The sequence below is a fragment of the Argiope bruennichi genome, chromosome 8, assembly GCF_947563725.1.
Source record: "Argiope bruennichi chromosome 8, qqArgBrue1.1, whole genome shotgun sequence".
In the NCBI taxonomy this organism is placed as follows: domain Eukaryota; kingdom Metazoa; phylum Arthropoda; class Arachnida; order Araneae; family Araneidae; genus Argiope; species Argiope bruennichi.
Genome location: NC_079158.1, coordinates 10101332 through 10126277, shown reverse-complemented (window position 1 = coordinate 10126277; position 24946 = coordinate 10101332). Strand labels below are relative to the sequence as shown.

Sequence of the window (24946 nt, the reverse complement as noted above, 5' to 3'; positions counted from 1 at the left end):
CTAGATTAATTTTGGCTGTTTAATATATTTATATTATTATACCTATATATGGCATTGCTTAAGATGGATTTATATTTATCTCTTTTATGATTCAGACATAAAAACTACACTAAAATTTATTTATGCTTCATAGTATATGTGATCAAAAATTTCATGAAAATCCATTAATACAACTGATTTGGATGGATTCCTTGTCTAGTTTAGACACAAAGGCTTTACATAAGAATGCTATGTGTACATGCTAGAAACTGCTATTATTTTAAAGTGAATTGAACACTTGAAACCTTCATTGTTCTACTGAGACATATAGCAAAAGTGGTAAAACATTGTTAGACATGCATTTAGTGTATGAACAATAAGTGGAAATGAGCCTTTATATCAAGATTTCCAAATAGATTGTTTCTTGCACTTTGTTATTTATGTGTAACTATTTCTCATTAAAGCAGCAAATGGAATGTTTGAAAATTTTTGCTTCTCCATAATTTGGTGCTGTAGATAGCAGTAGTTGTTTCTGGCAATATTGTGTGCTCATAATTTGATAAACTTCTTTTATAAATCTTATCTCCATTAAATTTATTTTTATTATTATATAGCTGACTTGCTCACATGGTAATTCAATTAGTGTTTTCTAATTTAATGTTGATATGTATTGATATGCCTAATATATCTATCCTTAAACTTTTTTTAACCTTCAGTCACTATCTATGTCTGTTCCATTAAGAAGTGAAAATAATTCTGAAAGTACTGAGGTCAGATGAAACTGTATGATCCATTTATAGTAATTGTTTTGTTAAGACAATGAAATAATTAATTCAATCTAAAAAGACTTTCATTTGAATTTTATTAGGTATCAAGCTGTGTTTTTGATCAGGCAGTGAACTATTGTTAAAAGGAATTCAAATTTAATACAGTAAAATAACTTCACTAATTTGAACGTATTTTATTTGAATTTTTCTCTAATCCCTTCTTAATTTTTTTATAATTTATATAAATGATGTAATGTCATTTATAATTTGAATATTTTATTGTTAATTTGAAATAAAAATTGTATATTTTTAAAATTTCTGAATTGTTTTTGTGATTAAAATATATTTCTATTTTCTGTATTTAGTAATGGTAAACTAATAATTTTTTTCAAGACTCTAATTTTTATAAGAATTTTTTTGCTATGTAATGCTATGTAAATTTTTCTGCTATGGAGTATATTTAATCAAATAAGCAGTAAAACATTTTTCACTTGAAAAAATTCTTTTTGCACATTAAATTCAAATGTACTTTATATATATTGAAGTTTTATTTACATTTTATACTGAAGTTTTATTGTATACTGTTTTTTAATTAAATTGATGTATTAAACGTTTTATTTAATTTTTTAAAAATAGGATTACTATTAAATTATTTATTAAAATTACATACAGCTTATTCATCAGTCAATTATAATTTAATAAAATTTGTAAATAATAAATTTTATTTTTAAAAATTATTAATTTTTGTTTCTAGCATTATTATTATTTTAAATAGCATTTTCTCTTTTGCTCTGCTCTCATTGGTTTCAAATTAGTTGAGTTCCACTATTTAACTTCAATTTCATTTGATCCATGTAGTTAACACCTACAGAGTAAAAGGCAATAAATAATTAAAAAATAAGAAGTCTTACTTCTGCGGTTCAAGATTTATATTGATTATTGAATGAGGACAATAGCAAAAAATTATGGCCAGATTTCTTTGAATAGTTCCTTTTGGTGTAAGATCTTACACTGGCATTATTATACATTTTTAAATTTCAAATAGTTCTTTTTAATATTATAACTTTTATTCTGATATTATTTAAGTTTTATATATATATAAAACCTGATTTAGAATTTTTCTGTTTTAAATTTACATTTCTATGTTGGAGAATAGTAATTGTTCCACATTTCTTACATTATTTTTATCATCATTATTATTTTTCAATTAACACCCAACAAAAATAATAAATTTGGATAATAATATTTCTCACTGCATTCAAAATTCTCCTTTTATCTTTATCTCTCTACCGTCTCATGCACACAAATAAAATCTCATGCACACAATTGAAATTTTTGTGGATTGCTACTTTTTAGAATAATAAACATTTGAGCAGAGTAATTGAAAAAATTGCAAATCAGTCAGATGAGATTTCACATACTATTTTATCATTAGTATTGTAGGTCTATACCAGATTTTGGACCATATATATTTAATGCTTGATTGTCCTTTTTAAATCTTAAATATATGCATGCTCCAACTTAAAAATGAAACACACCAGAAAAATTAGATGCAATTTGTGGACTTTTCACTAAAATTATAGATGAATAGATATAAAAGACCCAAATTGTCACAGAAAAAAAATGATATTTGCTTTTGCTTCCTATGTTACAAAACTAAAATTACACTCTATTCAAGTAACAAGGGGAAAGCAATCCTGATAATTCTTATTTTAATGTTTCTTTTACAGATACTCTCATGGCGTATCTTCTCCTGAAAGGCACGTGAGAACCCGTCTTTATTTCACAAGTGAAAGTCATATCCACTCCCTGCTCACTGTATTGCGCTATGGAGGGCTTCTCGATGTAAGCTTTGCTTCATTTGTCTCATTATTATGTATTTTGTTAAGCAGTAGTATTGTTTTAAATGTGGCATCTTAACTTTAAAAAGCCCTTGAATAATCAAGTTACTTGAATACTAGAGGTAAATTTTATTAACACTAGTTTTCCTGGTCTTTTTATCTTATCCTAGAATATACTAGAAATTTTGGACAATCTTTTATGAAGTTAAGGGATTAATAAAGCTCTATTGTAATATATTTGCTTATATGAAAAATGTTCTCAAACATTTTTTATGAGATTTCTTTGATTTTTACACACTTTTATTTTATTTGACTTAATTGTGTGGATGGAATTATGCCACCAATTTTTTTTACTTCTTCCTGATTTGCTAGTGTTTTTAAAATCTGTACACTTGTTCTTCTAGATGACAATACAATATTCTAATATTGATAGAACTACATTGTTTATTTTATTTAATTTAATTTAATTATGATTCAAATCTTTTTATGCTACCTGATAATGAATTTTAGAAAAAAAGATTTCATGCTTCTAGAATAATTGAAATGAGATATATTAAGGAATAAAAATATAGAAATAATAAAATTAAAGAAGTTTTTCAAGGTGTTTATTCTCTTTAGTGTGTTAAAAAAATTTCAATTTTAAAAGTCTATTTTTTATTCTAATAATTGAATTTTTTTTTTTATTTAAAAGAATTAAAAATTTTAACGTCAAGACAAAAATGTACAATCAAGGGTGCTGAAACCTGTTTTCAAAGAGAATAAACACTCTTTTTATTATAAAAAAAGGAAATTTCTAAGTATTAATTAAAAATTAAATGTATTATATATGTTAAAGAAATTTCATTTTTCTTAGAATAAAATTATTAGATTTCAGTCATTTTTATTCATGATTTTATTGTTTTACTTTGCTTCCCTTTCAAATGTTTGATGAATGAAAGTTTGTTTTTGAAAACTTTTTATATTAATTACTAGCTGTCTTTGGGGACAGTCTGGTTCATCAGGAATAATAATTTGTTTGTTTTATATCAATTAAATCTCTAATGAGTGATTTGATATTCATAATTCTTTTGGCAAAATAGTTTAAATATCAGATTGTAATAAACATTAAAGTCATGTTTTTTTTAAAGCCTAACACTTGTTTTTGTTATTGCATGAACATTCCTAATGGAGCGAAGCTGCAGAGCTTCATAATCTTATTGAAAACATATCTGTCCCATTAATCTATCTTTTATTTATATGTTGGCTTTCATGGTATTGAAACTACATTTACAAGATGTAAATACAATCCTTTTTCCTTAATTTTCAGCAAAGGACGAAAATCACATTGTGAAATATTCAATGAAAATAGTTTTAAATTCATTCTTATAATGAATAAGTATTGCTGAAAATTATACAAAGGAAATTGAAATTCAGGAAGAAATTGAAAAATAATTAAAATTTAATTACTTAGATTTTAAAATGATATTAAAATCGGCCAGGCATAGTAAGCATAGTTATTGTATTAAAACTTCAAAATGTTGTTTAATTTTTAGTTAATTAAAATTTTAATAAATTTTTTTTAACGAATTGCTCAGAGGTGCATATTTTCACTTTGCAGTATTTATTCGTTCCAAAATTTGTAGTTCTAGATCAGACGATCTAATCTGTAAAACATCAAAAACCAGATACTCATTCCTCCTTATTATTTGAAGAATTATTTGGTAAAGCAGAATTTTTGTTTTACTCCTTCATTCAGTGGCCTGAGCCAAGTCTTTTGTGTAGCTGCTTACCCGAAGATATTCAAGATGAACAATGGCGAAGGGCAATGGAATATGTTTCTGCAGTTTCAGAGCTTAACTACATGACTCAGGTGGTCATCATGCTTTATGAGGATCCCACAAAGGTGATTGTCTACTCTTACATAAAATTCGTATTTTATTACTTTTTCTCAGATTTTATTCCATCTAATATTATTTTAAAATGAACTTTCCCAGGTTAAAAAATGTAGAAATTCCTTTTATTTATAGAGATAAATGAAACTATATAAACTGTACCACAATTTCATCTATTTAAATATATAAAATGTAAATCATAATCAAATTTTGAAACAAATACATTAATAGATCGACCATCTGTTGGTGTATATACATTTACATGCATGTATTCTCAAAAATTGTAAGATTGCATTTTGTTTGGAACACTAGTTGTTACGTAATGCTTAATAAATACTTGATGATACCATCGTATGGCAAACTAAATCGTTGTTTTGAGCTAGACTAAAATAAATAAAATTTAGCACTATATGATCTTGTGATTTCAAACTTTTTACTATTTTTTTTCTATTAAAAAAAAGAACACATCCTTTTTTAGAATTGAAACAATGTTGCCATACAGTAAAAAATAATACGATGTTGCCATTCAAAGAATAAACTATGAATAATAAAGTAAATAATAATTATAATTAATTATGACAACTTACTTAATATTATGACAATACTTAATAGTAGTTACCAGACATAATAAATTTTTCAACATCTTTATTCATATAGATATATCACTGAATCATTAAATAAATGTTATTAGATTTCTCTTCCCACATATTACAAAAAAGCATGCTGTTTTGCTTTTTCTTAAATTATGAATTCCGAAAAGATTAATTGTTAAATGGAATAAATATCTTGCATGAGTATATGAGACAAAGAAACACATGTCATAAAATCAATAATAAACAGTTATTTTATCATTCTTGTACAGACTTTTTAAATTTTATTATGATGGTGACAATGTTTAATACAGACAGGTAATAAGTCACATACTTGTACACATTTTATAGTAAACAAGAATTTTAATCCAGCCCCCAAAGCAAAACAGTTAATTGAACATGTTCATTTTCTGCAGTAAAATTATATGTATGAAATTTAGCTAGTTAATTAACTAAGAAATTCGGACTTATTCTCTTTCTGTAATTATTGACTTATTCAGAGCAAAAACTTTTTCTTTGGCATAATGCTTTAAAGTGGCAACATAATAATAATTTTTTTCAAAAAGTTATAAAAGATCAATAAGAAAGTCTAATGCATTATAAGAATTATATATGCATAGAAAATGGCAAAGTGTACATATTATGCAGTGACATTAAAAATAATACACTCTGATCATTTTTATTAAATTTGTGTCTCTGAGAGCCAGTCTAAAAAAATAAACACAATTATTCATACGCAATTTTGTTCAAATGCATTTGATTAATGCCTTGCCAGAAGAATTAGGGCATTCCTTTTATCAAAATAAAATACACTATGCCCTGGAAGACAGAAAAAATAATGTTTTTTTGTATGTATGTATGTATGTATGTATGTATGTGCGTGTGGAAAAAGATCCGACTAGAATGGAGGAAAAAAGTTACACTATTACAACACTTTTACTACAATTTATAGAAACCAGCTTAAATAAGCAACGACTCTGTGCCAAATATGACAAGAATGATTTTCATTATACTCCATTCTTATATCACCCAATTTGATTATCTTCTTGAAAAATATACTGAAAAAGCAACAGCAGTTATGATTAGAAAATGCAGGACACTATTGGAAACTAGATCTATAAGTGACCTTGAAAGATTAGGTCCCTATTAAATTGACTGGAAGGATATCAATGGTATTTATATGTAGATATCATGTGAATAGCATTTTAAAAAATCCTTTAGACTTAACTTCCCATTTAGTGTACTTTCTATTATTATCATTCAGTTTGAGAGTCGACTTTGTGCTTTTCATCCATAGGATATCTGTTCTGAAGAGCGTTTCCATGTGGAGTTGCATTTCAGTCCAGGTGTTGTGTGCTGTGTTCAGAAAAATCTACCTCCTGGACCAGGTTTTAGACCTCAATCTCGAAATGGACCAGTAAGTTGCCAATTTCCTTTTCTTCTCTATTTTCCTTGTAGTATTTAATTAACTTCATTCTACTTTGACAAACATGCCTTTTCATGCACTTTTATTTAGCTGGAATTGTTTAATGTTTTGAAAGATGAAATTTATTCCACATTTTTTTCACTGACTTCCTAATGGACTGGAGATTTGAAATTTCAAACATTTATATATTATTGATGATAATGCTTTATTTTAATGCTTTCAAAATTTAATACCGATTAATTTATCTGAAATTTATTTGACACCACCCAGTAGTGAATTGGTGAAAAATTTTTGTGATAAATTATAAATTAAAGAATCTGTAGAAAATATTTTAAACAGAAATAAATTTTACTTTTTGGACACATTAATAAAAGAGTGTTTTTAAAAATTGTTTTGATCAAGCAAGTTTATTTCTTACATTTACCAAATACAATGCAGAATAGCTTAAAATTTAAATTATTAAATCCATGGAGTTTGTTAGTTTCGAAGAATAAGAAAATTGGATGCCAAAAAGTGAATTATAGTACTCAAGCTGTTGCTGAAAGTATATGTATGGGAAAATTGAATGATTTCAGTTAAAAATATTGATTTCATATAATATTTCATCATATTTTACACATCTTAAAATTTCTATTTTCCTGATTTTTGTTATTATGTTTTAATTCAGTAAATATCTTTTTTTTAAATAAATTATTCCACAACATTCTCATTTTTATATCTATATCAATATTATTGAAGAATGTAAAAATTTAAAAAGGGAAAGAAAAGAAAGAGTTTTAATGATGGTATTTGGCAATAACTTTGTTTTTATTCAGTGTTCTTTTGTTCCTTTGTTATTTTTATTCAGATGCTTTTAATGTTCATTCATAATTCTTATACATCTTTGTATTCTTGTTCGTGTTTACTTGTCAATTTTATTGTGAAAATAAAATATGATGATTAATTGCTGTGAAAGCTTTGTTATTGTTCATCTGCTATATTTCTAAGCATAGTTTTATTGAAAATATTATCCACTATAGTTAGGTGACAATTTAAAATATTTACTATAATATAAACTTCTAATTAGAACTACTTCAATAATAGAGGTATGGGTGAAAATTTGTTACTGCTGGATATTTATTTAGTTAATTTTAATTGAGAAGATCTGTAATTTTTTTGTGTCTACTTTAACAATTTATACGATAAATAATTTATTGTAACTGTCAAATCTTTCTCTTTTTTTTTTTTTTTTGTTAATGATCGTTCTAATAAATCATTAAATAATTCAAATCTGATTGGAGATACTTGTTAATTGTTTGTTAATGATATATTAGCTAATTCCACAAAGAGTCGAATGAAGAAAAAAAAATCTGTCTTTTTTTCCAGTTCCCAGTGATTCTTTATTTCTTAATATTATTTTCAACTGAATGGCTAACTCATACCTGTGTTAATTTCCTAAACTATGGATAGCAAGTCATTTCAATTGTAACAATAAGGAAAACCACTTTGTATTGAAATGTGTAAATAATTGTATTGAAATGAGGCTCCCTTTAGCTTCTTTTTTAGTCAACATAGCATTCTTTCCACTGTACATTCAAAGAAGTCTTATACAGGTTCTTTAAAAAATGGTTTTTTAACCATTCAACATAGTAATTTCATTGCATTGATACTTGCATGTCTTTATTCGTAATTTAGCAAAAAGTGTTTTTTTTTTAATTTCAAAATAATTTGATTTACTATATTATTTTACGAAATTGTATATCTTTTTGATTTAAAAAATAAATTGCTTGGCTCAATTTGTTTTTCTTTTGGTTACATATCAACAGATTTGAAGATAAGAAAAACTTTCATGGAATCTAAATTATTATAACAATTAGTCCAACCGTATAAAGAATTATTTGTGCAGTCTTCATTATAGTTCCTTGAGACTAATATTGTACACCCATAAATTCATTTATGTTTTTGTTTATTTCGAATGAATAATATTTTGCTATCTGAACAGCATCTAGTCTTTCGATATTTTAACATTTCGTTGAAATAACACTTTTATGATTTATCTCTGAAGGATAATACAAAATTCGAGAAAAAAATAAGTCCATTAATATTTATTCTTTAGAAAGAGCGTTTAAGCTGTCCTTCTTTGACTTTGACTGGTGACCGTCACAGCAGCTACGATTGCGAAAAACAGACTCCTCGCATCGACGAAGAGGAAGATGACCTGACATTGGAAGAAGAAATCAACTGCCCCAGTGATCCTGTAAGTGGACATTTTTGTTTGTCATTCAGTGAAAATAGGAATTTGTTTAAGGCAACTATAAAATTCAATTTATTAAAAAAAAGTTAAATTAAGAAAAAAATTTCTAAAAATTAGTGTAACAAGTAAAATTGTTATATTTTAGATTAACACAGCTGTGGAGATTGGGTTTTTTTTTTTATGTCCAATAGTTATAACATATAATGCATTATTGGTAAGTAAATTAAATAAATGAAGTAATACTGTAGTATTTTTCCACTTTCTAAGGGACCAAAGAAATCGTGATGTAAATCACTAAATTCAAAAAATTACTCACATTATTTTTACCTAAGCTTATTCTAAAGGAACCAAAAAAAATTGTAAAAAACGAAAAGAAAATATTAAAAATGGAAATATGAAAGCAGGGTAATTATTTATTGATATAAAAAAATTGTTGATTTAAAAAATAATAATTGCAATAAATTTAATAATTTTTTTAATTTAATTAATTTTTGTATGCAAGATTTACAATTTAGCATCTAATCACTTTCAATGTAAAAAATCGTAAAATAAAACTTTAAAATGAATTATCTAATTCACATTTAACAAATTCAATTTTTGAAAGAAGGGAGAGTTATTATTATTTATTTATTTATTTATTGTACTAAACTGGATTTACGGTGACAACTATGAAGATAAGAAAGTGTGAATAGTTTCTTTTTCCATGAAAGAAAAAACCTTATACTATGTAGCGAAAAGTCAGTGAGGACGCCACGACGAGCACTCATGGAACAGCCAAGAAGGGAAGGGATTTAATTTAATGCATTATTTGCGTTCTTTCTGGTATTGTTTTTTAAAACGTGATATGAATTTTAACTTATAACTAATAACATTTCTTCACTTTTTTTTATGATGCTAATACATTAATGACTTCGCAGAGCTTTCAAAATCATAAAAATTTAAAGAAATATATATTTTTGCGATAAAGAAAATAATTTAAAAGTTATTTAAGAAATAAATTATTTTGCAAAACTTTTTTGAACCATTTCTTAAAGGATATTTTAAAGCAGAAAAATGTACAGAAATCTCTGAGCTGCCAATGTGAATCAGTACAAATCAGAAGTAAATGCTATAAATGCGTTTGGAATTTTCTTTCAATTATATAACTATATCACAATATAAGCATGAGGATAAAATTAAAAATTTGTCACTGCTTGTAATCAGTAGATTTTTTGGGATAAATGAAATCTTTTTGGGCTGTAGTCATGAGATTGCAAGAATCGCCCCATGCCTTTAACAACCGAATGAGTCAAAAAAGTGTTAAAGGTCCAAAAGAGCTATGATTCTGCGTCATGAAATATGAAATGCTCCACGCCATGTAACATGCACAATCCAAACTTTCTTTGTAAAATACGAAGCCGGTGCAATGGATGTAATTTCCGATCAGTTTATCAGAGTCGCTCTCTCGAACGGCTATTAAGGCAAAGATGGGGGGAGGATGGAAATAGATGTACATTTTGTGCTTTATTTTATATGTAGTGTCTATTTTTAATGGCTGTTTGTTGATTAAATTGGTACTAGGCAACTTTGTTACCAATTTGTTTGGGATTTCGTTCATTAAGGGGAGAGCTCAGTACTTGAGTGGACATCCTTCGCTCTCGCTTCTTTGGCAGAAATCATTTCCATAATTCTTAATTTATCATACTTCATTGAAAAAATGTCCACTTTCAGTTTTATGCTACAGATGTCGTTACAATGTTAACAGTATTTTTTCCCTTCAAATAATAGGATTCGCCAACCATCTTTGAAGAAAACGACATGAAAGAAGAAAAGAAGTTTATTTTGGCGCGCACTAAGGCTTCTGAACCTATTCCTATCCAAAGGGTGACCTCCAAAGTTTCTACCAGTGAGTATCAGCTGATTGATTGTAGAAATGGGTGCAAAATGCTTATTCTTAAACTCCTGAATAGGAAATAACGAGGACAATAAAATATTGTTTTTCCTCTGTATATATTTATCTTTTAGGTTACTAACAGTTCTGAAATCTGACAAAATTCTTATTTATTTTCTATTGATCTGAATAATTTTAAGTTGTTTCGTGAAAATTAATGCATTTTTACGGATTTTTTTAAAAAATGTATTTGTTTCATGTTTGTAAAAATAATCCCTGATGTTCTAAAGCAGTGATTCTCAGCCTTTTTTTTTCTTCTTTCTACTGTATCCCTTGATTATTTCCTTCCAATTAGCCTCCTCTCTCTGTGCATAATAAATCCACTACAATGGTCTTTGCACCTGTCTAATCACTAAGTGTTCCATTTTTATTAATTTTCACCCCCCTTCTATGACTCCTTTCCTCCAAGGGGGAAAAAAAAGTTGCTTCCTTGCAATTTTTTTATTACACAGATTTCACAAATTTCATAATTTTTGTCAATAAATCTAATAAAAATTATAGCTCAGTTATATTGATGAAAAATACTACATGCAACAGATTAAATTGACAACAAATAAATTTACTTAAAAAGCAATTAATAAAAATAATTAAGACATTAATATTCTCTAAAAAAACTAAAAGTGAAAGAAAAACATTATCTTACTGTTTACAGTAGTTGACAACAACTATTGTTTATTTGCTGAACTCTAATATTTGTGTCATGTATAATAATAAGCACCTTTCCTAACTATCCTGTTATTTTTTTAACTCTCTATTTTGATTATTGGCAATAGCTTAGAAATTGCTAAAAATTGAAGAAAGAATCAGCAAGAAAAGAATTTCTTGCTGATGAAATAAAACAATGTATAAATTTGCCTATAAAATATGTAGATGTAGTTAAGTGTTTAATACATTTGAAATGATAATAAGTATAAGAGATAATGTCTGAAAAGTGTAAGTAGCAATTGATTAAGAGGAGTTTATATCTGTGAGTTTCATTTATTATAAATGTAATAAAACAGCTTCATTAAATTGATATAATCAATTCCAAATATTTATGTGTATATTACACATTGCAATTTGCATGTATTAAATATTATTAAAAATTTAAGATGTAAACACAAATTTTGGCTGAATTTTGAGTAATTTCTTGGTGAATGTCTAACCAGCATATAGCCATTTTAGAATTGTATTTTTGTTTTAGGAATTTTTTAACTTTTGAAAATAAAGTTTTGTCAAAAATTGCCAAAGTCTAGAGTAAAGTAAAAATAGAAGTTGCAGCTACTCATCATTTTGCTATATCAGTTTACATCGAATGCAAACAAGGGACATAACTTTTTGTAAAAACATGTTAACACCCATATTATGTTATGAACTTTTTTTCTACCCCTTGTAGTTTCTATTTATATTTTTTGCTAGCCACTTTTGGTGACAGCTGGTTCACCAGGAATACTGATTATATTCTCTTTCAATTATATTTCTTATGCATATGTTCATGATTCCTTCACAAAATTATTTTTATTAACTGTGGCAAAATTTTAAAAACATGTTAGTTTAATATCCTTACATTTATTCTGTTCATTGTGTATATGAATTAGCTTTGTTTATGAATTCAGCTCCCTGAAATTATAATGTTCTTAAAGATATAAATACCTATTTCATCTATCTTATAACTTTCGCGATACTGTAAAGTCAGTTTCACCTTCGTCATGTAAAGTACAGAACTATTAATCAGAATCTTTCTTTCTTAAATGCTAACAATGGAAGAAAATCATGTGATTAAATATTTGATAAAACAATGAAACAGTTTGAATTTTAGTGTAAACAATATAATCTATTGCTGTAAATTAAGCATAAAAAAAAGACAAAATTCAGGAAGTATTTGCAGAATTATTAAATTAGTATTATTAAAAAGATAATTTTTTAGAGATGTATAAAAATTGATTCGTGTTTTAATATTTTGGTTCTTGTAGATAACACTAAACTTTTCTTTAATTTTTTCATTTATTAAAATGCTCTGAGACCTTTCCAAAGTACATCTTTACCAAATGTGCCATCTCTTCATCTATCACACACACTTAAATTCATCTTTATTATTAGTAGAGATAGGTTACTAATAATGCTTCTGGAGACTAACTTGTTCACTCAGAGTATTGACTATTTTGCTATTAAACAATTAATAAAAAATACATTTTACCTTTAAAGTTTTATAAGATTGGAAAAATATAAATTAAATATCAATTAAAATTTGTACCAAATTGATTTGCTCTTTTTCATTTGCTATCATATTAAAATATTAAGTATTTTGAAATGATGTTTGTGTCAGGTCAACTTAAGCAGGAAAATTAATAATGAGAAAGATACAGTAGACTCCCGATTATCCGCGGGCGGGTTATCCGCGCCTGCCGCACAAAGTTTTTTTTTTTTTTTTTTTTTTTTTACTGATTTTTTCAAAAAGGTGCAGTTTTACAGTTATGCCTTTGTAATTACATAATACATTACAGTATTAAAACAGTACATATGTATTAATTTTTCTGTGTATCCTTGACGCCTCTCGTAAGTACTAAACACTTTTCTGTTTTCATTAACAAAATGCATTTTAGGTTAGTTTTGAGTGATATACTAAAATATTATGCATTAGTTAAACATTTCCTGCTGTTTATTTTACGTTTTATTGTACATAAAACGATTTTTCAAAGTTGGAATGACTGTTTTCTTTTTTGCTATACCCGTTTTTAGCTTTTTTCGGATTATCCGCGATTTTTGTTATCCGCGGCGGCCGCGCCACCCAATTCCGCAGATAATCGGGAGTGTACTGTACAACATATTATCCCATCATTTTACATATTGGATGAAAATATAATATGGTATTTTTAAAAAATAAACGAAATAATCTGAAATAGAAACTAAATTTCTAAAAAGAATAACAAGAAAAATGTTAACAGTATCGTTTGAAAGAGGTGAAGAGCATACTAAAAGATATTGTACCTTAAAATATTCATAAAGCATTGTCTACATATTTAAAATTGCACAAACTCTGAAGCTAATTGTAGCAAACCCTGTTTGGTGTCATGCCTTAATTTCACGTGGAAAAATTACTTGATGCACAAATTTTGATTAAAATATTTTTTTGAGATATATTTGATATTGTCTGTTGGATATCGTTTCCATATTTTGATCTGTAGATTTTTTAAAAAATTCTGTGGAAGTCAGTAATAGAATTATTTATTTTGCAGCACTTGAAAAACATCTGTAAAATTATTTTCTATATTGTAACAATTGATTGCTGCTTGATACAAGACGAAATATTTAGAGTGAAAATTTCTGGTAGAAGTTTGATTCTTTTCCACAGAAAAATATTCAAGGCCATTAAAAGTTTTGTCTTAAATACATCTGAGATTGAATTGACATCGTGCTCAAAATACCAAAATGGAAAATTTTGTTGCATGAGTTAAAAATATAAAATCAAAAAGATCTTTAATTTTTTGAAATTAGTATTAATTTTAGTGTTAAAGTGAATAAATCAATCGAGAAAGAAAAAAAAAATTAATTTTAATTCTTTTTTCCCTATATTCCTGCATTTCTTTATCAGTATAAGCAGGCCGTAGTGGCCTATTCGTTAGGTCTCGACTTCGAAACCGGAGGATTTCAGGTTCGAGACCCGATTCCACCGAACCGTCGTGTAAACGGGTATGATGCGTGTTAAATCCGTCAGGGACAAGCGCCCACCCGCAAGTGTGGTGTGGAATTTTGAAGAGAGGGTGAAAACTGGTGTCGTCCTCGTCATCTGACCGCGGTTCAGAAATCGATATCCTTCCCAATATAGCCCTAGTGTTGCTTTAAAAACGTGACGTTAATATAACAGAACTTATCAGTATAAACCTTCTCTATTATATTTACTTATTACTCATCGATATTAAATCACGCACCATTGTGTTTTAAGAGCACATACAAAAAGTAATGCATTTCAATCTCTGATGAATGTAGATCAGTTTTTTTCCATGTTTTAGCGGCAATACCTTTTGATTGAGAAAGATTTTATTATATGAATACACGAATGCAGGATTTGTGTATATTACAGACGTGGAAAGTAAATTGCAGAACATCGCTCTATATGTTCTTATCTTTCATCTCCAGTATTGTAGCACCTTTTTTAAGTTTTTGTTCATCATATATTTTGCTGCTTCAGAAATGAATAAAAATTTGAAAGCAGATATAATTATATGAATACTTTTAATACATATGTGATATATAAATATTTGAGAATAATTATTACTTATGCCATTAAGAAATAACGATCTTAATATGCAGTAATAGAATCTTTTTTTTTTTTTTTTTTTTTTTTTGCATTACAAAGTACACGCATATATTTTTGTTCCACATTTATTGCATTTACAGGTAATTTCAGACTGAGTATATCTTGACTTTTGGTAGAATATATGAGCGTCAACAGTTTGTGCACAAAGTTCCATTTCCAGGCCTGATAGATTCAAAATTTGTTCTTGCCATGTTTGCTGCTGATGGATTGTTCAACCGAAATTTCATTGTGGTCGGAAGTTTCGGCAACAGGATTCGTTTTACCTGCTAGTCGATGAAAGCAGTCATATTTCGTCTTATTTAAGGGTTTTTTTTTTTTTTTTTCCCTTCGTTGAAAAGGTGTGACGCAATGATGAATCTATTTTTCTTGTTCCATGCCACTATAAGGAAAGCTCCGACTACTGAAGATTTCAGTTATATTTAACAGGTATTCTGGCTGAACAAATGGATTGCCTGCAGTTTCTCCTTCCCGAATTTGGGTCATAAGAACTAGAAACAGAAATGAAGTCTGGCAGTCATTCGGAATATTAGAATTCCATAGTCATCTATTAAAAAAACAGCGATAGAAACCTTTTCCTTATAAATTGCGTCCAGTATTGAAGGTTTCTCATTAGCATTTATAAGGGCAAATTACACCTGTTCATGTTTAAATGTCAGAAGCTGTCCCGCATGATTCTCTTCAAGTACACCCATATCTTCGAACAATTGACAAGACTTGCTGTAAAGGAAATGCCCTGTTACAAGAAATATCTGAAGCATTTCTCTTACACTTTCTAGAATAAGGTGATATGGGAAGGCTAATGATTCAAAGTATTAAAGGCATGATCGAGATATATTCCTGATTCAATTTACGTCGTTGAAAAACTGTTTTCTTATCTTTATAACAACTTGAAACGTCCATTCATCTATTATTATTTCTGAAATAGATTTAGAGTTGTAAAGTGTAAGATAGTTCTTTCATAAATGTGACCTGAAGCTTGTGGAATATTCATTCTACAGATTATGCAATTTCACATAACTAAAAAAGAGTTCAATTGCTCTTTATTAAAATGCCGATTGATCCAAAATATTCCGAAAAGTCGAAAAACCTTCTGATTGAATGTTGGCATTCGAAAATATTTCATTTCATTTCTGCATAATCTGTGCTGCACTATAAAGTGCAAGAACTGCCAAAATCAAAATTGTAATTCCTAATACCGCAGCGATATACGTCGTCGAAGAAGAAAATAATGATATTATACAATAAAGTTCATATTTTGCTGTTATTTTTGAATCTGCCCTACATATGAGTTTTAATCAATGTAATAATGTATAGAATAATTAATGACCTATATTTACACGAAATAATACTTATAACTTGTTTTATAAGAAAATATAGCCATTTTACGGCTTCACTTTTTCGAATTTTTATCGGGGATAAGGGGGTAGAACTCGCCGTCAGAGATGGGAACTTTTCGATTCTCATTTCAAAGGAATATTATAGATATAATCAATATCTATAACAATCGGTCAGAGATTAATGTTCAGATACAATCAATTTTTGACAAAAATTTAAAAATTTTCTTCCAATATGTCTAATTATAATGCAATGGAAATTTGAAAATGAATGTTTATGCTAAAGATCAGTCTAAATCAGTCTTTATTATTATTATTATTATTTGAAATCTCACGAAAAAAAACGAAAAAAGAAATGCATTTTTTGCTTTTAGAAATCTGATATTTTCTTAATAGATGCTTTTAGTGGGTTAGTTGTTTGCAAGCGCAGTTTTAAAAAAGACAAAACTGATTATATCTGAAGAACTGTAGCAAATTTTGGAAGGAAATTTGATAGAAAAGGACATGCTAGATCGAATTATTAAAAAAATCTCATTATTTCCGTAATGGGGAAACTGTGATACTGATTAATTAACTATGTGAATTAAGTCTTAATCAGTTTTTGTCTAGATAAACCTTTCTTTGTTGATGTAATTTACATGGACATCCCTTGTCTACTGTATCATTTGCAGTAGATATTTCCTTTTTGTCCTACTGTATCATATGCATACATATGTAGTGCATGCGCTTATATAATTTACTATGTGTGAATGCACTAAGTGCTATATACATTTTCATACGAATGTATATAATTTATTATGTGCTTATACAGGCATAAGTATATAACAATGCAAATTCATATGCGTATATATAAAAAAAGTGACCAAAATTGTGAAACCCTTTTGGAGGAAGTGCATTTTGGAACTTTGAGGGCTTAGAAAAACATATATGTGCATCAGTACCCTAAAGCTTTTTAGGAATTTAAGGATAACTTAAACAAGAATGCCATTCATTGAATTATAGTCAATTGCCACTATAATAATTTCAAAGTTATGATTAAATAAGCAAAATAAAGTAGTAAACTTTGCTTAAGTCAACAAGTCATAGCATTTCTTCATTTAAATGTATTCAATGCGTACGAGTTTGTAGAAAGCCAATAAAGTGACACCGATAGAATTCAACAAGAGCTGAGAGGAAATTTTGTTATTATTATTATTATTATTATTTTGTGCATGTGTGTAATCAAATATATTATTATTCCATTTCTTAAGTTGTCAGAACGTAAAAAAATAAAATAAATTATGTGAAGAACTGACTGGTCAGCCAAAAAATGTACTACTGCATAAACAAGGTTTTAGTTATAAGGAAATTAGACAAAAAGTGGATGGAAATATAACCAAAGGCGGTATTCCTAAATTTTTGAGAAAGTGTAAGGAAATTCAGTCACTAGAAAAGTAAATTGATAAAGACAGAAAAAGGCAACACCTAGTGATGATAGATTAATAAAAGACTTTGTATACGCGATAGAAGAAAAATAATTCGGGATGATAAAAAAATGAAAATGGCGCAATGCAATGTGATGTTGAGTGTGATGGTCATTCTTTTCAAATGCAAGAATTCCTCGGAAAACGCCATCCGAAACCAAATTTGAAAAGGATTAAGCTTAGCAAAACCTCATGCTAAATGGGCAGTGTGAATCGGAGAGACGAGAGCACAATTTCACCATTTATTAAATATTTCCTTCCTGCTTGCATTAAACCTTCTGTTTAACAGGCAATTAGTGTTATAACTGGGGCTGTATGACAGCAAAATCCATTGGCAAAATGATTGGGATTGATTGTAATATAGATGTCCAAAAATGCATAAATGAAATACTCATTCCTAAATTGCTGTAATCTTTTCGCAGACAATGAATAATTTATAATTCCTTAGGAATTAACTCCATATCATGTTGCCATTGCATGTAGAAATTGTTTTCAAGATCATTTTATTTCGCTACTGAAATGGCCTGGAATAGCTCGGGCAATCACCCAGTCGAAAGATATGTAGGAGAGACTAAAGAAACTTTCTACACATAAACAACCCAACAATAAAACCCAATTAAATGAATCAATAATTCGGTCATGGTATCACATAATGTAAGCTGAGAACTAAAAGCATGGGTAAACTTCATGAAATGATGTTTCAAAACCTTAATTACTACCTAATTATTAAGTACCATAAATAAAAATTCTTGTATACCTCATTATTCCTACATTTCTATTTTATAACTCCTTTCCAATGCAAATATCCATTATAAAAATTATTTTCTTAAATTCTTCGTTCATTTTTGAAAATGAAATACAAGATAATTCTCTGAATAAAATTGCTATTATGAGCTATCAAACTTGAAAAACACATTTCTTCCAAACGACTTTGGCTACTATTGTATATAACGCTATAAGTGCATGCATACATGTGCACTGAATATATGCAATGTATTAAATGCGCGCAGAACATAATGTATACACCATGTACCTATTAAGCTTCACTCGTCTGGGTGAATACATGCATATGTACGGACATAAGCACTGATAATAAATGCATGCACACAGAGAAGTAGGTTTATGTATATATTCATACATGTTTGATTTGCATTTGCATCAGAGGTCGTCGCACCACCGTCTGCCGTTGGTTATATTGCTTATATGAAAACTAACGATATTTCTAAGTTATCAATAGCTTTGATACTATTTTGAGCAAATGTAACTTTAAAAAAAAAAGTCTGATACTATTGATATGTATTTTTATCTTTCAATATGACGATACTTTAGATCATTTTTAAGATTTTTTGTTACTTACTTAATGTTTTTTTACTTCAAAAAGTATTAAAAAATAACCAAGCTTTTGTTTAAATTTTTACAAATATATTTTTTAAAAAATTTAGTGTCAAAATGTAATGATACTGCATTATAAACAAAAGGATTTAATATTTTATTTTATTCAATGATATTTTATTTATTCATATATTTTACATCTTACGATCTTTTATAAGTAACGATTCCCCCCACACCTGTGTATATATATATTAAATATCTAAAGTAATGTTTGAAAGGTACACTTTGTCGTATTTTCTCCTTTTATATAATTATATATGACCTCACCCTGCATAGGAATCTGATCATTTGAACTATAGTCGTCATTACAATTACACGGAAAACAGGTTAACCGAACAGATATTCGCACTAAATGTTTATAAGAATGAAATACCTCTGACTAACACCCATTCGGCCGCGACTTGTACCAAGAAATTCTATGAGGAAATAATATGTGATCTATGATATCAAAGTAAGTAATAAAAGTCCTGCCGGATCAGTACACTAGAAATTTTAAACAATATTTATGATCCTATTGCACTGTAACTTTACTCGCACGACGAGTCATTGTGCGTTATTGTATGACATGGAAAACGAATGACGCCCCATACACGTCATTAACCTTCATTTGACCGGAAGGGGTTAAGCTGGATAACGGTTTCAGCTTATTCCCTTCATTACTAGATGCTTATAAGCTAAATTAAAGTTCTAAACCATATTCATTTGATACGTCTTAGTTGTGGATACTTTCTAATAATTTTCAGTATCAATTAATGGAATTTTAACGTTTTCCCTCGGTAATTCCCACAAAAACCGTTTTCTTATGTTAAGCTTCACAGTAGAGGGAAGAAACCGAACATGCATTTTGGAATTGCTATATGGGTCGATTATATTCAAAATCCGATAATAAACTGCAAGACCACGTATCCCATTTCATTTATGTAGCTTGTTACGTATTTGAGTTGTCTATTTTTTTTTTTTTTTTTTTTTTTTTTTTTTCACATAGACAGGAATAGGCATTTCTACTGGAGATTGGGTACAAAATTCATCATGGATGTACAATTTCGGTAATAAAATTACACATCATCATTTTATGTATCATTATATTGAGCTTCTGAATTATTGTATTCATATGCTAGTGACTTCCCGTTGTCGGATTCTGCCAACAATAAATTCCATATTTTTGCAATGCGGAAATTTCATTCTTATGACTTTTTTGGGGCTATAGATATCACAAATACACAAACTGGCATAGACTTTTTTTTAATGCGATTCAGTGAGATCTACAACTCATAAGTTCATGAGAAGTCGCAAATATTTTATGTTAAGTATGCCTAGAAAAATTAAAATGTAAGGACATGATATTGATTTTTTAGCTTTTTTTTTTTTTTTACCCTTACCTCTTTTTTTTTTTTTTTAACCTCATTACCTTTCTTTATTAGTCAGAAATCTTTTCTCTTAAATCTCCGTTATACATGTAGCATGAACAAAGAAAAGGAACCGATATATTAATTTTTTCAATTATTTATTTTGTTATAAGTAAGAGAAAAAGGAATAATTTCTTAAATCAGCATATTGAAACGAATAACATTTCAAGAAACGATTGGAAAAATAACAGAAGATAGTTGGCGGAGAGCTTATTCGATTCATAACGGAAATTCCGTTGAGTTTTTCTAAGGAACATCTTCTTAATGGACGCATTGTGTTTCAGGTCTGCCCCACAAGCCATGCGTCCTGATCAAGAGCAGCAGCGACAGCTCGAGGCCTCGGAGCTTGGACAGCGAGAGCAATAAAGCCTCCAAGACGGAGAAGAGTAAGTGCACGCTCAACGCGATTTCTAAGTTTTATTGAAGCCCGATTTAGGCGCTTTTCATCGAGGAAAAACTCTTAAATCAGGGCCTGACTTTGCATGCAAACACACTTGAATTAGAAGTGAGGACTCAAAACGTAGTTGTTCTAATAAAAAATATGCCACGGTTTTTTTTTTTTTTTTTTTTTTTTTTTTTTTTTTCCCATATCGACGGTGAATAGCTGCGTATCACTTGGTTCTGGGAAGAGAATCATTTTTATATTTCTTACTAAATAACAAGTCTTAAAAAATATTGTGTTAATACCTTAAGTTTTACTATTTTTGGAATATTTTTTAAGATTTTTTAAATTATCTTTTAAATTAACAGGCTGTTAAGAAATAAATAAAATGTGCCACCAAGTAACGCCTTTCCCAATTGGATAGATGTCATATCCAAGCTGTATTTCCTGTGACGTTAGCAACTGAAATATGCAATATCCTCTAGTAGTACATATATTTATACATTTCGAAAGTATTTCATGAACTTGCACTCCTAACGAATCCTAAAGTGTGACAACAATGTAAAAAAGAAAAAAATCATTTTACGAGAACAAGTTTTTTTTTAACTATCTCATCCATCCCCTCCCTCCCCTGTATACAGCATCACTTTCCCTACAAATTCCCTTTCTATTTACTCAGAACCATACAGCCGATAATGGTATACCTGTAAGTCTGTTTCGAGAACTTTCTTTAAGTTTTCGGCATTTAATCATTCTTTCAATTTTTCAACATTAATTAATTAAAAAAAAAACCTTCGACTTTAAGATACGCGTATGCTCTGCTCTCTTGTACTTTCGGAATTTTTTCGATTTCAGATCCTCAAATGAATACTATGAATAGCAGCTAAAGCATTTCAGGGGGGGGGGGCGTGATTGAAAATAATGATGTGATGAAAATTGAAATGAACATGAGGCGAGACTCATTCAGAAGCTTTTTCCATTTCCGTTACTTTCGGCCATTCTATTGTATTATTTCAGTTAAACAAAAATAATTTTACTGTTTTAAATTATTTTTCTATCCAGCTAACAAATGGGCGTAGAATAGAAGCTTCCCTTTTTGTCTATTGTGTGAAAATGAATGTTAATTAGCCGCAAAAATTCGTATTTCTAGATCTACAGATCTGGTGATAAAACTGTGTACCAGATTTCATCCATCTAACTAGTAAGCTACCTGGAGTATTTCTGCCCCTCCAACACCACCGACTTTAACGTCACAGTGTGGCACATTTTATATTTAAAAGCATAATAGAGAAAATCGCATATACATTTTGGATATCGCCTTTTCAATCGACCCAAACAGGAATTTGATAAAAACCTGCAATCTGTAGACGATCACCCAAAGTTCTTTTATGTTAGTCGTTGCATTTTTTGAGTTTTTCGTGTTTGCTTGTGTATATCAACTTCAGATGGATTTGACTCCAAAATTTGATGCAGATTTACAGATCTGGGGATAAAACTGAGTACCAAATTTCATCCGTCTAGTTCTTTATGATTTTTAGCTATCGTGTTCATGTGCCCTCAAACGATTAGATATGAATCCTCTTGATGCATTTCGTCCACTTGTAATAAAAATTGTGCAAGATCATATTCCAAATTTAATCCATCTAGCTTAACGCATTTTAAGCTATCGTGGTTACAAAATAGCCAAAGATTGACTTATATCCAAAATTGTATTTTTCGGACTCAAGGAAGCCTAAAATATAGAGATTCACGTAGAAAGTTATTACATTTATTCATAAAATATAGAGGTCGAATTTTTTTTATGATTACCTACAGTACTTTATAAATTAAAAAGTAAAAAAAAAAAAAAAAAAAAAAAAAAAAAAAAAAAAAACTCTAGTAGGAAGAGCATTGATGTAGTTATTTAGCAATTTTGGAAGAACTCTGAGTAAAGTATACACCTTCGAGTCAGCGTATCCAAGACGGTTGTGGCTGTCTTGGATTAGAGTGCAATTTAAAATAAGCAAACTTGTTTCGATGTCAGTGGCCTCGTAAAACCTAACAAAATTCAATGATACTCTTCACGTGAAATTTCTATAAAGCTATCATTTCTTGGGTCGCTTTGTTAGAATCTCCAAAGACTTTTTCAAGTAAGCCGAAACCCATTGTCATTGGTGGATTCTACAGTATCCGTTTGTTCTGATATTTCATCGAATGTCAGCTGTTTGGTATGCCAGTCCAGCAGCTCATTGACGTCAGCTTGTGAAGAGTGGTAAATTCCTTTGCATGAAAAGTATCATAAATTCCTTTTGTTTTTGAGAAGGAATGCACATTCAATCACCACTCGAGTGGTCTTTTTTGGGAAGTGAGTGAATCCAGGAATGGTCATCTAATTGCATTCCAAAATGCCAAGTGGGAAGGGAGCTCGCGAAGGTAGGAATCGCTAGCAATCTTTTGACCATCCGCTCCGTCGAATCGTTGTTGTCCATTCGAGTTCCTCATGCAGTTGCTTCTGTATTTGCAGGTAGCCCTCACACCCAGAGCTTGGAAGACGTGTCCGTCAACTGTAAAACTTCTCACGAACGACGAGGTAAGACACCGCTTTCGTATTTAGTTGCGGACTCCCAGCTAGGCAGCTTGGGTGAGCTGGGTGATTAAAAAAATTATTTTCCTAATTGTCAAGTATATTAATTTGAAAAAAAATGTAAATTCTATAAATTATAAGATAATATGAGTACTTCAAATATAATTGGTCAAGTTTCTGCATGCCTCATGGCATTCACTTTTTTATGAAAATACTAAGATTAAGATTAAAATATTGCTTTCTTTAGACATTAACTCCTCAGTAGGATTTTCACTTTTGTTTCGTAGTATATACATTTTAATTTGCACCCATAGTAATGAGTGGCATGTTGATTCAATTAAATTCATGTTTTTCAGTCCTTTCAAATAACATGATGAAATCTTTTTTAAAAAAACCGCATTCCGTATTAATCGTTTCATTGCTTGAAAAGTCAATAATCGGAGCGAACAAGCTGGCCGTCAAAAGTGTCTCGTAGGTAAATAAAAACTGATGCATTTTCACATTGTTAATAAAATTAAAAAAAAAAAAACTAAACATAAGTCATTACCATATTAAAAGGTTTTGAAATGTTAAACTAAATTGGCCAATTTATTAATAGGGCTTCACAATATGCACTTCCGTAAAGCGCTTAAATTCACTCCTCTTCATATTTCATATACAACTTCTAATGCCTTGAAAACGTCTGTTTTACTTTTTCAGAAAGTTTCCAGCACAGGCACTCTATACCAGGCCAGCTGAGCTCTTACCTGCGCATGTGCAGTGCAGCGGATCTGCCCAAGGTATACGGTAAGTTATTCCTTCCAGGTATCTTAGGAGTCATTTCATTTGATCCTTTTCCCTACAAAATGGAATTTTCTCTTCCTGAAGGTCAGTTAGCAAGTATAACAATAAGACAACGGGCGAGGTGAAATTTTAGCGCAGTGATATCAGGGAAACAAATTTAAATTTAAAAAATCTCAAGTAATGGCCTATCAGATTTCCTAAAATATTTTTGCTTTTGACGTTCTCTTATATGTATACGGCAATATAAATTATAAAACAATTTTCAAATTTGAATCAACATTTGTAAAAAAAAAAAAAAAAAAAATCGATTTTTTTTTTTTTTTTTTTAAAAATATACCAAACGTATGTTATTGCATAGATGGTCATTGTTAACTTTTAAAAGAGAATGAAGAAGCAGTAAATTTAAAAAAACTTATTGAAACATCAAAATTGAATTTAATTAGAAGCTTACCCTGGCTTAAGAAAGACTGAGTAGTGTGAGAATGAACTTAAAGACCTTCAAAAGGTCGCTAAAGAATGAAAGATTAGTTTCAGCTAATAAGTACTAAACTAACATGTGTAAATATATTAACAAGTATGTTGACGAATTATTAATGCTTAGAATGCAAATTATTATCAAGTATGTTGACGAATTATTAATGCTTAGAATGCAAATTATATGCAGTTTAATCCATCTAGTTGAAAACGAC

General features: G+C 28.9%; 1 protein-coding gene and 1 long non-coding RNA gene across 11 annotated transcripts in view; one reads left to right on the top strand and one right to left on the bottom strand.

The window, feature by feature from the left end:
- LOC129981809 (inositol hexakisphosphate and diphosphoinositol-pentakisphosphate kinase-like) overlaps positions 1-24946 on the top strand; it is a 141452-nt gene that overhangs the window by 99154 nt on the left and 17352 nt on the right. For all 8 annotated transcript variants that reach the window (XM_056092832.1, XM_056092829.1, XM_056092831.1 and 5 more), the window contains 8 exons: positions 2477-2591; positions 4323-4469; positions 6346-6465; positions 8570-8710; positions 10475-10592; positions 20814-20915; positions 23415-23480; positions 24174-24260. In XM_056092832.1, the coding sequence (XP_055948807.1) occupies positions 2477-2591; positions 4323-4469; positions 6346-6465; positions 8570-8710; positions 10475-10592; positions 20814-20915; positions 23415-23480; positions 24174-24260 (896 nt within the window). The remainder of the gene's footprint in view (positions 1-2476; positions 2592-4322; positions 4470-6345; positions 6466-8569; positions 8711-10474; positions 10593-20813; positions 20916-23414; positions 23481-24173; positions 24261-24946) is intronic.
- Positions 8577-24946, bottom strand: part of LOC129981810 (uncharacterized) — a 28554-nt gene continuing 12184 nt past the window's right edge. The window contains exon 3 of one of the 3 annotated variants that reach the window (XR_008785367.1): positions 8577-8708. This is a non-coding gene — a long non-coding RNA (uncharacterized LOC129981810). Of the gene's footprint in view, positions 8709-14944; positions 15423-22766; positions 23537-24946 lie in introns of those variants that run through there. The other 2 variants (XR_008785369.1, XR_008785365.1) reach the window with 2 other exon arrangements.